Source organism: Aspergillus pseudoviridinutans, assembly GCF_018340605.1.
Source record: "Aspergillus pseudoviridinutans IFM 55266 DNA, scaffold_2, whole genome shotgun sequence".
Taxonomy (NCBI): Eukaryota; Fungi; Ascomycota; class Eurotiomycetes; order Eurotiales; family Aspergillaceae; genus Aspergillus; species Aspergillus pseudoviridinutans.
The window spans coordinates 2,668,160-2,682,565 of NW_025091282.1; the positions used below are offsets into that span (position 1 = coordinate 2,668,160).

Here is a 14,406-nt window from a genome sequence, read left to right on the forward strand (position 1 = left end):
AATAGGATACTAGAATTACTTTATAGTCTAGTATTTAACTAAATAAAATATTAGGTTAAGAAATATATCTACTACTACCCTAAATATTAGAAGAAGTAGATATAGTAGTACTAACCTTATAGAATTTTATAACTAATTTTAATACTAATAATCATTTTCTATATAATTATAATTAGTATTATTATTAGATTACTAGATACTAGAATCTTTAATATAATAATATTAGTTACTGATAAGTTTATAAAATAGATAATAGCTCTACTAGAGTATATAATATAAACTACTTAAAAATAGATAATTACTTTACTATCTAAACTTAATAAAGGGGACTAGGAAATCTCTAAAGTTATTATCTTAGATAAGAATCTAAAATTTATATTTAAGGTCTAGTAATAGTTCCTTAAAATATTAAAGATTAAATAAAGATACTCTATAGCTTACTATATCTAAATAAATAGATAGAGTAAATATATAAACTAAATAATTAAAATCTATCTTTAATATATAATTACTTTAATAGAATTATAAACTAACTAATAGTATTAGCTACTATATAAAGAATATTTAACTCTATAAAGAATATATTAACTAAGGCTACTTTATATAAACTTATATATAATTTTTACCTTCTTATAATACTAAATATTAGATTTTAAGATCCTACCTTAATAAATTATTATATATTATATAATAGTAATACAGGCTCTATACTCTATAATATTTATAATAAAAAAGTAATATAATAAGTACTATATACTACTTACCTTTAGTAAAGATAATAAAATACTATTAAAGCTTTATACTAGCTATATTATATAGTTAATTCTAGACTATAAATTAGAAAATTAATATATAGATCTCTTTAAAGTTTTAGACTATATAGATCTACTTATATATAAATTAGATTTTCTAAAGGACTAAAGATTATATTTTATTATCTTTATTACTTATCTTAAGAAATATAATTATAATAACCTATTTAACTATAAACTAGAATAGTCTGGCCCTATTAATATTAAAGAAGATACTAATAAATACTAATCTTATAAGATAGAGAAGATTATTACTAAATATAAACTACTAGCTAAAGGTAAAAGAAAAATAAAGATAATATAATATCTTATATAATAAAAGGGTTATAATAATAAATAGAATTAATAGTTACTAGTAGACTAGTTAGATAATACTTAAAAGCTTATTAAAGAATTTAAAGTAAGTATCTAGTAATACTATCTTATCTTTATCTTTAATTATATTTATATTTCTTCTTTATACTATATTTTTGCTACTTTATAGCTATATTATATAATTTCTTTATACTATATTATTAATTTCTATTTACTAATAACTATATACTATTCTTCTTAATAAGTTCCTATTAAGAGTTATTAATTTTATTAATTTCTTTATTATTTAACTATTCTACTATTTACTATTTATCTATTCTACTATTTACTATAACTATTTAGTATATTTACTTAATAAAGATATAAATATATATATCTGCTACTATTTTCCTCCTTCTTAAACTTCTTTAATTCTCTTTAATTATCTACCTACCTTAACTTTATTCTCTTATGTCTAATATATTATTAGTAAATCTATCTAGCAGTACTATCTTATATTAAACTATCTAAGTTCTTATTAGATAAAATTATTAAATTATCTCCTACTATATTTCCCTAATAAGTATTTATATAATAGAGAAATAATCTAGCTTTATTAGTAAGGATATCTCCTAAATCTATTTATAGTTTAATAAAGCTAGATTAGATTCTTCTTTTATCTAAGATAAGAGAGAGATTATAAACTAGAGGACCCTATAATTTAATTTAATAAGATTAGGATTTCCTTCTAGTATAGATAAGAAAGAGATTATAGACCTGTTTAGAATAGGAACCTGAATTAGACTTTAATAAAGTATTACTATCAAAAAAGCTAAATCCTTTATAAATAATCCTTAAAGATCTTATCCTAGATTAACTTATTAGAAAATATAATAAAAATATATTAGATAAGGATATATTAGACTTTAATTATAATAATCTCTTATAAGATAACTAAAATATTAATAATTAATTAATTAAGCAACGCCTTAATAAATAGTTAAATAGAAATAAAGATCTAGATAAATTAATTTCTTCTCTTCTAAATAAATTATAATAGGAAATAGAGGCTTAATATATAGCTAAATTAGAAAAGCTTATAATTTAAAGATTTTAGAATATAAGAACTCTTTATGCTCTAGGGACAAGGCGAACAGTATAATTCAATCCTTCGTCGTGGGAATTTGTACCCGTTAAGGTGTGGACACCAGATGCCCGCGGTTGCTGCTCCCACCTTTTGAAAATCTCCGAAGGAGCATTAATCTGACTCTGCTAGAAGGCTTCGGGCCCGAGAAATGCGCGTTGCTCTGCGCTCGTTGAGTGTATGGTCGCTCTTCCGACGGGTCAGATTGTGAATGCTGTCCTGAGCGCTTACCTGAAAAGTGTCAAAGAGTTAGAAATTGACGCTGAGTATCGACGCCAGCGGTGCTGGCACCACCAAGTGCGCGCGACTGGCGATGAGGCATGGGCAGCCCATAAGAGTTAAAATAAAAGTAGTAAAGTTACTAAAGCTAAAAATAATAATAAAATAGTAGACCTAAAAGTAGATAACAGGGCTAAAAAATAAGTAGTTAGATAATAATACTAAAAAAACTAGGTAGACTAAAAAGCAGCTAAAAAAGCTAAAAAATAGAATCTAATTTAGTAAGCTTAGATATTAGTATAGAATATTACTTATATCTTATTTATACTAATCCCTATAATATTAATAAATAGATTTATAGTAGATCTTATAATACTCTCTATTAATAATCTGCCCCCTATTATCCTAAAGTTTAAAATCCTAGATATACTAATACCTTATATTAGCTTTATTATAGATTAACCTTATTTATTTTTCTTATCTACTAAGAGGAACTATTTTATTTATTTTATTTATATACCTCTATTTATAAAATCTAAGGTAAGTAAGCCCTATTATAAGTATTATAACTTAGTAAGATAAATAATTAATATAGTAAATTATTATATACTCTTTAATTAGTAGAATAAGATTTACTAGCTTAAGGTTATAAAAGAGTATTTTCTTAAGCTTAAATATTTATTTACTAATATATTATATATCTATAATATAAAGATAGTAATATACTATTATAAAAGAAGAATATAGAAATATAATATCTTTAAATAGAGTATAGATATAAAGATAATTAAAGCCATTAATAACTAGATAAAGAAGGAAAATAAAGTAGATAGTAATAGTTTAAGATCTTTTATACTAGTAATCTTTAGCTACTAGATAATTATCCTATTTACCTATAGTAATAGATAGAATAAGAGAGTATAATTCTAGACTAGATTAAAAAATAGGAAAGTAAGTATAAAGCTAATATTAGTAAATATTAATATTACTATTATTAAGAATATTAAGCTAATTATAGACTAAAAAAGATTACTTAACTTTATAGACTTAGGTAATAAGGAAGATATATATAAATAGTATCTATCTAATAATCTTATATTATATAGTAACTAGGTTACTTACTAATATATAAACTAGGCTAAAACTAAGCTAAAGAGAATAGATAATATTCTTTTAGTCTATTAGATACTATCTAATATCCTAACTAATACTACTAAGTAGTCTCTATAGCTAGTCTCCTTATTATAAATAATCTTATAATAAATAATAAGGATTTTAATAAAAATCTATAAGAATAGCCTATATATACTCTCTAAGTAACTCTTACTAAAGTATCTATCTATATTAAGGATTCTTTTTTTATATTATAAGCTAATATTACCCTAAAATATCTAGAAAGATAGTATTTTAATCTCTTAAAGCCTATAGTACATACTCTTAATCTAATAACTATCAAACACTAACTAGGTTAATACCTATAAAGATATATAACCTAATTCTTAAAATACTTAAGGATCTTAAGGCACATACTACTACTTATCCTATGTTTTTTAAGTAGTCTATATCTAGTTACTTTATTTTATACTAATATTTTTTCTTTTTCTCTTTTTTCTTTATTACAGTAGGATACTATTATATATCTAACTTATCAGACTCTTGCTTTGCAGTCATATGATATTTAATATTTACTTTATAATCATCTTTACCTCATCACTTAGTTATAGAGAATCAACTATCATCTTCCAAAATACAGCATCAGCCACTACAACCATACCACCCTTGCAATACTAGCATCCATATACTAGCTATGCCACTAGAGAGACTATCTAGACTTTCTTAACTTTATTAGTAACTTTAATAGGAGTTATATTTAACTATCTTAAATCTTTATCTTAGTTTTAAAGATTATTAAGACTATCCTCCTTTATTCTTATTATTTATAGACTTAGTAGGACTTTTTTAATATTTATTCTTAGAGTTCTTCTCTTCTTTAATAACCCTAGATTTTTTAAGAGCCTTAAGATAGTTAGCCTTTTTATATATATAATATTTTTCTTTAGCCTTCTTTACCTTAAAATATTAATCTAATTCTAATAAATTTAATAAATATCTTTAGATTCTAGTAAATAGAATAGAGATTATTAAGAGACTAAAAAGCTTCTTATATAATAAATTATTTAAAAAAGCATTTTTTTTAAAAAAAATACTTTTATATAAAGTAACTTTAGCTAAAGTAGAAATAGCTTATTTTTTTTCTTTAGTAAAAAGTAAAACTAGAAAGGCTTTAGAGAGGGTATCCTTAATATAATATAAAAAAAAATAAATTATACTAAATTTATTAGCCTAAAAGAATCTATAAAGCTATAAATTAAAATTAAAAAAATTAAAAGTCTTATGCTAGTTATCCTTTAAAGATAAGAAGTATAGAATTACTAATCTTTAATAAAAAAAGTATCTACTTTAGAAGAGAAGAAAGATAGATTAATATAATTTTACTAAACTAGAGATAAGGAGAGGTCTTACTAGAGATAGTAATAATAAAAATAATTTATTTTATAAAAGTACTTAAATAAGAATAATAATCTTTAGATATAGACATTAGAAGGTTATTATTATTCTAAGCTAGCTAATCTTAAATAACTAAGCTATTATTATCTAAGGTTTATAATCTACCTTATTTAAGAAAGAAACTATATTAGTTAGAAAAAGGATAAAATAATAATAACGATAGAGAATAGAAAAATATATATCTAAATCTAGCTTTTATATCCTAGTATAATCTAAAATTATTATACTAGATATAATTTATATAGATACTAGTATATAAAGAATAATATTTCTTATTAAATTAATAACTTTAGATATTATAATATATAATTAAAAAACTCCCTTACTATTTTTATATTACTTATAAGGAATATCTATCTCTATTCTATAATATTAGAGAAGAAATATATTATAATATCTATCTCTATTCTATAATATTAGAGAAGAAATATATTATAATATCTATCTCTATTCTATAATATTAGAGAAGAAATATATTATAATTACTTGATAATTTTAATTCTTTTATTTATACCTTACTATTCTTTATTAACTAGTCTATATTATAAATAGGATCTAAGAGAGTAATGTTAAGACTTTTAAGAAGTTATTAAAGCTTTTCTAACTTTATTATTAGTAATCTTAATAGTACTAGTATATTTAGGGGTATTTAGTATTATAATAAATTTACTAGAAAAGATATAGAGAAGGGAATAGAAAACTATAATATAATTAGAAATAGATAATACTAATAAAAGGGTATCTATTTAGATAATGAGTTTTATTAAAAGGACTTAATAGTAGAATATAAGTTATAATAATATTATATATTAAGTAAAAAGTTAGGAGTATTTATACCTAGGTACTATATACTAGTATTAAATACTTATTTATTTATCTATGTTTATTAGTTAATACTATATAGTCTATATTTATTAATTCACTTTATATATACTTATAAATAGTAATATTTATTATAATTTTTTATATACTACTTAGTACTTATTAATTACTTAGGTAACTTACAAGTAAATTAATCTAGTTATATCTCTTATATATTAAATAGAGGATGCACTAAGCTACTACTATAATACTATTTTAATTTTTAAAATAAGAGTATAAAGAATAACTTAGTTAATTCTATAGATAGTTAATAAAGAAATAATAGTATCTAAATACTAAACTAGATAATTTAATATTTTAATAATAGTTAAATCTGGGCTATATTAATAGGTGCTAACTAAGTTCTATAGATAATTACTAATTAAGAACTCTATAGATATAGTTTAATCTAGATAGGGGAGGATATAATATTAAAGGTATATATATAATTTTAATAATATTTGTAAGAGATATAATAATATCTAGTAGTTATTATTAACTATATATAAGTATTTTAGACCTCCACATTCCTTATAGTTTAGGTTAAAATATAAAAGGGGGATTTAGAACCTCCCAATAATAGTAAGATATTATGATATATATAGGACTATAGGAGGCTGAGGCCCCTTCGCCCTTCCCTACTGTGATGAGTGATTATCCCAGTATATACTAAGTTTTACAAGTATTTAGGCCCATAGACACAGTATCAAGATATCTATATATAAAATACCTATTAGGGGTTTACATAGGAAAACAGGCTTATACTAAGATAGCTCCTTACACTAAGGTGGTACTGTGGTAGGGTTACCCTAGGAGGCAACCCTGAAATTAGGTGGAAGGGTTGGTACCGTTGGTTACTGCCCAAGCAAGGAGAACTGATCACTAAGTTGCAGAATACTTAGCAATCTGCAGAGATATCTATAGTGTATCACACTGTGGTCTAGTAGGTTGAAACCCTCTGTGCTATCAGCATTGCCTGTGTTGATTGATTGATTTATTCCTTAGTCCTTACTCCATTTCACCACTGGGCTGGGCCATGCCGGAGGGTCCACGAGCGGCGACTATCTAACCAGCTGCCATCTTTGCAGACTAGCACCGCCAGCGTACATACATATTTTAGCCACCTAGGCTATGGCTATGCTGAACCCCCCGTACTCCGTAGATTCCCTCGTAGATTCCACATAGGAATATTCCCCCGTAGATTCCCTCATGGGCCCGTTTCGGCCAGGGGTCCAGGGCTGAAATCAGTGAGTGCCGCTACGCATTGGCTGTATACTCTGGCATTATGGTCTGCCATAGCCCTCAACATAGATATCTCTACATACTTCTATAGACCTACAAAAGCCATATATATAATAGTATAACTATTTATCACATCATAATGGTGAATGGTCACATTCTAAGGGGTAGAATGTAGACAGTAGATTATTCCTTTAATACTTTCTCTAAGTATAGGGTTATAAATCTAATGCAGTGTCACATGATATGACTATGACACTGATAAGGTGATGGTAGTTACAGTATAACTAGTGGTGATGGGCTGATGGCTGTACTGACTGCATGGGGAAAGATGATTATTATTAAAAATATTAATTCTTAGTCTAATCAGCTATGGAGTTGTAATATAATGGGGAGTCACATGATATGACTATAACAGAACCTGCTAAGGCCCTGAATTTAGACTGAATATAACTCTAGAGTCTAGTACATAGGGCTATAGGCCCTTTTCACTGTATATCACTCAGACCCTCCTATTTTATTTTGATTAACAGGTTGTAATAGAAATAGGTAGAGATATATGATGTTATTTCAACCTATAACTTAGAAAAATAGAAACTACATAGTACATCATGTGCTGCATTACTGTTTGCCAGGTAAGAGGTGGCTGAACAGGTGGGATCACATGACTATCTCATGATACTCTGAGTGAGTTCCTTACAGTCCAACCCTATGGTGTACTCAGATTGCATTGAACAGCTTCTAGCCTGTAGTGGACTGAACTCGGTAGCCTTGATATAGAGAGGTACATAACCACTATAGTATTCATGCTGTATTATCTAAGGTGTTGGCCTGTGGCCTGCGGATAGAAAGCATAGCCCATATCTTACTCCATACTCTACTGTGTACAGATGACAGTACCTAGGTAAACTTTGGGGTAATCCATCTTTTATTCCAGCCAATAATAATGAAGGATGGCATCAATGTCCCACAACCTGTCGTCATGTGGCATATTTCATTGATCATTCCACCCCACCACTTTCTAAGGTAAGGTAGTCATAGGAACTGTTCTAGTTCCTGTTGATGCCTAAAATCTCCAATGATACCTAGTACCTTCATAATAACAAGACAAGAGAGTATTTAGATTTCAACACTTTTAGCTTGATAGTTCACCTCTTCTCTATATCCATGCCTCTAGTATTCTTACATCTTTCGCCCCCCGAAACCTGCTCATTTGATGTCAGCATACACTATATCCAGAGTAACACCTGACTGGATCACTGCGCACCCCCGCATTCATATTTATTACTGCCCTGTGATACTATCTACTGACAAGCTAAATCTAAGCCATCGCCGCACTGACTCATAGTCAGATCTATCTTAAGGTCCGGTTGGAAAGACCTAAAGACTATCAAATCATTTGTCAACAAGGCTCATCACTACCCCCATTCTCCCCCTCCATACACCATCGAGCCATMAGATTCCCAGTCATAATAAGGGAGAACTGACTGTCAAGTACCCAGTGGCTGGGAGTTTTATTGCTATCTGAGTCATATCTGTCCATTGCCACCTTAGACAAAGGAAGCGGCCCTGACAAATCACCTTTCACGTGTGTTTTGCCAACATTAGGTTGACGGTCACCTTTCTATTGACTTCTACTAACACTCTCGCATCAGCCTTCATCATCAATTGCCTTTCAAGGCATTATATCTCCAACAAACCTAAAGTCATATCTAATATCACTATTCTTCACTTCCCGTTCCAACCCAGCTCGTTTTTGCTCTCCTGAGTCCCATCTTTATCATTAGAATGAACCCGTATACACCCCCAACGGCGTTGGACCAAAATCATAACCTCACCATGAGTCGCCTACCGTCTGTTTCCAGTCTCATGTCACCTCCTGAATCTAAACCGTTCGAGAATTTCAATACCTCTTTGTCACCTTACTCGACGTCACAGGATTATTGCTCGTTTGTCCATGGCATGAAACTTCCCCCCATTTCTAGCGAACGGAAGCGAACGCAATCAGAAATGGATTTGCCATCGCCGCCCGTCACCCCGTACACCGGAAATAAGAAAAGAAAATCGGATGTCTCAGAGGAAATCGAGCGAGATGTCGCGCTCGGTTCCTCGAGAGATCCTGTCCTGTTCCCTCATCACGATTCTTTGACAGATGTTGCCACTGATGAGCCCTTGTTTGGGCAAATTCTGCCGGCCCCAGCAGAGGTTCTAATGGAACAACATATCGATTCTCACATGGCAAGATTTGATAACAAAGTGAATAAGCCAACACGTGATGAGTATCTCTTAGCGCTGTCCTGTGTGCCAGTCGTTTCTGCCCAGTATAACCGGAATCCTGCTGCCTGGGCAAAGGAGGAACGTGAAACACTTGAGCGTCAATTGTTCATGATGAATCGTCGCCGACCTAAAATTTTAGATGCAAAATTAAAGAAGATTGCGCCTGCACCGAGCAAACGGGCGGTTACCACGCAGCCTCGCGCACAGCGAACACCGCGGGCCAAGCGTTCCCCCAAATCCACGCCGCAACAAAAGGCGCATGAATCCTTTGACTTACCTGCTCAGACGAGTACTAGGCCTCCCAGGGCCATAGGAACAAATCGGGATGACACAGATTATGCTTCCATCAAAGATTTCTCACCCTCACCAGAAACACTTGGAGGCAATGCAAAGGCATTGAAGGCAGACTGGAAAGGACAGATGTTAGATCTTAGCCAGGATCCAGACCGGCACCTTTTGAGCCCGGCTGAGCTCAGCCTTGCCTCCACTTTGAGGCTCACATGCGCAACATACTTATGCAGCAAACGCCGCATTTTCGAGGCTCGTGTGAGAGCTTTAAGGATTGGCAAAGAGTTCCGCAAAACAGATGCCCAACAAGCGTGCAAGATTGATGTCAACAAAGCGAGCAAGTTGTGGACTGCTTATGATCGTGTCGGCTGGTTCGATTCGGAACACTTTCAACAGTATTTAGAGTGACCTTAGCAATTGGTGGTTTTTTATTGGTCGAGAATACTCATACCTTGCTATGTTGTCATTAGTGTTAGTTTTAGCTTTATTCTGTGGGAGTTGGACTTGGACCTGGTTACTTAATAGCTCATCGATGATTATAGCCCCTGCTGTACTTCAGTCTGCTTGAAATGGGGCAAGTTCTTTCTCTTCCAGATCAGAATGTAGCCTCTTTCTGCATCTTGACTCTTTGCTTTATGAGGGCTGCACGGCTGGACTGTACATTTAATCCCTTATCAGTTCTAAGTTCAGATAGAAAGTCTCCACATATGTCATTTGCTGATTCCTTTTTTACTTTCCGACTAGCTAATAATCCGTAACTTTGGTACAGCTTGGTTAAGGCGCTCTCTTTCGGCAATCCCAGCATGCTTGATTTTCGACAGGCTGTTATTTGACTGTCAACCTACGGTCCTACCTTAAAAGGCTGCCAGCATGTCTCGTCGAGATTATCTGTTATAGGGTTTTACTGGAGGTATGATTTTCTATTAATAGTTTCAGTATTCAGTTATAGCCTGCGCAAGTTGCCAGAAGTTAGCCTGCAAAGGTGTACTTGATTAATGCGGAAACTACTGACAGGTCACAGATCAATCTATAGGATATCAATCGATAATTTTCCTATAGAGTTTCTAAATGGACATAGATTGAGATTTACACCGTCCATCAACCTGGCTGGACTAGTGTAATAGATTCCAACCATAGTAATACGGTCTTTGGAACCTATGAGCTGCCCCTGAGGTTAATACATAAAATCCCAGACAAAGATCTGAAATAACCTTAAGTAGTTGCATTTTAAGGTAGTCGTCCAGTAGTATGTAAGTCAGATGTTCAGAGAATCTAGAGTAGAAGTGGAAGACACTAAGGTAGGCATTCGAGTCCATGGAAAGTATCATAACATATGATTCGAGGACGCCACCCGAATGGTCCCTTTACTTCCTTATTAGTATTACTTTCTTATCTAACTAACCACTGAACAACTCTTAACGGTTTAGACCGACCAGAACCTCTTCACATTCAATCCCCATTGAAATTCATTTAGAAATTCATTATATCGATATGTCTAATGTGGAAACCCCCCAAACAGGGTCTCTCAAAGATCAGGCGCGTGGGGGGCAGACTGACAGCGATAAGAAGTCAAAGTCTAGGAGACCTGCTAGTATGTTGCCCCCTCGGTCATTAAGAAATCTTCATGGATACCTCTTGTCCTCAATACTCACAGCCCAACAACAGACACTGCTTTCAGACAACAGCGCTTAAAAGCCTGGCAGTAAGATCTATCCTATATTGTCGATTATACTTAAATTTGCTAACCCTTCGACACCATAGACCAATTCTCACGCCGCGAAGCGTTCTGCCCATCTTCTTTGTATTCGGCGTCATATTTGCACCGATCGGTGGCCTTCTCTTATGGGCAAGCTCCCAAGTATGTATTGCGGATTCAAAATATTCATGAGCATTGCATCTGACAGCGCAATGATAAGGTCCAAGAGATATCTATAGATTATTCAGAATGCGCGGAAAAGGCCCCTTCTTACCCTGTCTCGATTGCAGACCGTGTTAAGTCATCGTTCAAGTCTTCGACTGGACAGTCTACCCCGACATGGGAGCGTCGTATAGAGAACGGGACTACCATTTGTCGACTGAGTTTCGAAGTACCGGACGATTTAGGGCCTCCCGTATTTCTGTACTATCGTCTTACCAACTTTTACCAGAACCATCGGCGATACGTGAAGTCACTGGATATAGATCAGTTGAAAGGCAAAGCTGTTGACAATAAGACCATCGATGGTGGCTCATGTGATCCCCTTAAACTCGATCCTACTGGAAAGGCTTATTACCCGTGCGGACTCATTGCGAACTCCCAATTCAATGACACAATACACAGCCCTGAACTCCTCAGTGACTTGAACCCAACGGTGTACTTCATGACTAACAAGGGCATCGCCTGGGATAGTGATAAGGAACTTATTAAAACCACACAATACAAACCATGGGAGGTTGTGCCACCACCGAATTGGCACGACCGTTACCCAAACGGGTATATTGACGGTATACCCGACCTTCACGAGGATGAAGACTTCATGGTGTGGATGAGGACCGCTGCTCTACCGGCTTTCAGCAAACTGTCCCGCAGAAATGACAACGTGTCTATGAAAGCTGGCTCTTATCGCCTGGATATTGAAGATCGTTCGTCCGCGCTATGCAATATACCTTACCGCTGGCTAATTGGACTCTAGGGTTTCCTGTCACTGAGTATGGTGGCACCAAGTCAATTCTCATCTCCACCAGAACTGTCATTGGGGGACAAAATCCTTTCATGGGTATAGCTTATGTCGTCGTTGGCGGTATTTGCGTCCTTCTTGGGGCTCTATTTACCCTTGCCCACCTAGTACGACCAAGGTATGTGTTATTGATCCCCTGCTCAACAACTACTGAAGCTTACTGTGGGTAGGAAACTCGGCGATCACACTTACTTGACCTGGAATAACGAACAGGAAAGCACAATCATTGCTACGGGCAGGAATGACAGATTTGGACCGCATGCCCATTGATACGGGCTCAACCCGCAAATTGCCCCTTTCAGTGCGTTACGATATTGTGTGTACCTTTTCTTTGCTTCTGCCATTACTGCTTTTCATGGTGTTCACATGGTTATCGGGACGAATTTCACTGCTATTGCTCTAAACATTACAGTATGTGGTAATCTTCCTTTTACAAGATGTTGATTCTGAGACTGTTTCCCGAATAGGCATGATTCCTCCATTGGTGAATATAACAATTTTGAGAATGCGCACAATTCAGGCTGGAGTTTCTCCACTTGTCCCTTATCAGGCACTTCCTGTCAGAGCTGACATTCCTGTCTTGGGGTAATCGACACCAAACATTCCAGTTTCCAATAGCAACAAGATGTACTTTATAAATTCCAGACAGCCTTCAGAGGTTGAAGCCAAGATGCTCGGCGACAAGTTTCCTTCAACATGATATTGCCTTCCATTTCCCGCATTTATATCTTGCTTATTATAAGTCTCATGTCGAACCGCCGAACGCGGTGTCATGCGACGGCTTTACAGGGCCGTTCTCTGTGTGCCACTGGTGGTCCAGATGCTGCATTGAGGGCCGAACATGAGAGACTGGGCGCGTTCGAATCCCATCCGGATAGGATACCTTACGACATGCGAAGAGCCTTGGAGCCCATTGAGATAGAGACGTGGTTTCACATAGTGAGTGGCGAAACTGATGCAGATTTAGTAACAGACGAGATGGTCACGCTTCAGGTCAGTTTACATTTATCGGAGACGGCCGCGTCGCGATTACTCTTCAGCTAGTTGACAATCTCGAAGTTACAGTCTTTGCAAAAAGCCTATGAAAACGCTGCAATATCTTATCGGTTAATGGGCGTCACGCGTCATGTTAATAAAACTTGGGCGCGCAATGGGGATGACTCGGCAATGAAGAAAGCACTTCGCAAGGGAGGTTACAGCACGTTAAATGTCTACTTTCAGACCGATCTACAGCCGCCCTCCACAACAGACTTTCCGAGATGGACCTCTGAAGGGGACAATCGTCAGGCATATAATTCGGACTCTGCCTCCCCTAGCGTCCTTGGTTTCTGCACTCTTCCGGATCCAAGCATTAATGCCAGCAGCCCTCAAGTCAGCTATTCCAAAGATGGCTGCAATGTGCTGGCTAAGACTATGCCCGGTGGCCCCATAACTCATTACAATCGGGGTGGTACTGCAATACACGAAATTGGCCACTGGAATGGTCTCTTACATACTTTTGAAGGGGAGTCGTGTTCGAAAGAAAATGCTGGTGATTACATTGCGGACACACCGCAGCAGTCGGTGCCCACTGACGGGTGCCCTTTTCAGAAGGATTCATGCCCGGATAGCCCTGGCTTTGACGCCATACATAATTTCATGGACTATTCATCCGATGACTGCTATGCTTCCTTTACATCGAATCAGCTGAAGAGAATGCGAGACATGTGGTTCTCCATGAGAAAAGGAAAATAACATCTGGCCAGGGACAAATTTCTGATTATCTATTTTCTGGTGCGCAATATTGTTTGTAAACAGTCCTTGGAGACATCGCACTCTGACCAACATGCGAAATCTTACAATGTTACATTTCCATGTTATCGCCCTTTCAACTAGGGGATCTCTCATGATCATTCAAATTTGCTGTCGAAGCCCATGGTTACCCAGCGCAAGATACTGTAACTAGAGCTAGTTGAGAACGAGATTAGCCCTTATTTCTCTACCCATA

At 34.2% G+C, this 14,406-nt stretch overlaps 4 protein-coding genes across 4 annotated transcripts; all 4 read left to right on the top strand.

Annotated features, from left to right (window-relative positions):
- Positions 1–8,976: 8,976 nt before the first annotated feature.
- On the top strand, positions 8,977–10,110 carry Asppvi_002988 (SWIRM domain-containing protein; the record flags this gene model as incomplete). Its single annotated transcript, XM_043298960.1, has 1 exon — positions 8,977–10,110. The coding sequence occupies one exon, from the start codon at positions 8,977–8,979 to the stop codon at positions 10,108–10,110; it is 1,134 nt and encodes a 377-aa protein (XP_043154895.1).
- A 1,083-nt stretch (positions 10,111–11,193) lies between these two features.
- On the top strand, positions 11,194–12,689 carry Asppvi_002989 (CDC50/LEM3 family protein; the record flags this gene model as incomplete). The annotated part of the gene is made up of 6 exons (XM_043298961.1): positions 11,194–11,293; positions 11,368–11,404; positions 11,464–11,560; positions 11,619–12,324; positions 12,375–12,537; positions 12,590–12,689. 6 exons carry the CDS (start codon positions 11,194–11,196, stop codon positions 12,687–12,689), a joined length of 1,203 nt encoding a protein of 400 aa, XP_043154896.1.
- A 426-nt stretch (positions 12,690–13,115) lies between these two features.
- On the top strand, positions 13,116–13,463 carry Asppvi_002990 (uncharacterized protein; the record flags this gene model as incomplete). Its single annotated transcript, XM_043298962.1, has 1 exon — positions 13,116–13,463. The coding sequence occupies one exon, from the start codon at positions 13,116–13,118 to the stop codon at positions 13,461–13,463; it is 348 nt and encodes a 115-aa protein (XP_043154897.1).
- A 66-nt stretch (positions 13,464–13,529) lies between these two features.
- Asppvi_002991 (zinc metalloprotease) lies at positions 13,530–14,153 on the top strand (the record flags this gene model as incomplete). Its single annotated transcript, XM_043298963.1, has 1 exon — positions 13,530–14,153. One exon carries the CDS (start codon positions 13,530–13,532, stop codon positions 14,151–14,153), a length of 624 nt encoding a protein of 207 aa, XP_043154898.1.
- Between the last annotated feature and the right edge of the window lie 253 nt (positions 14,154–14,406).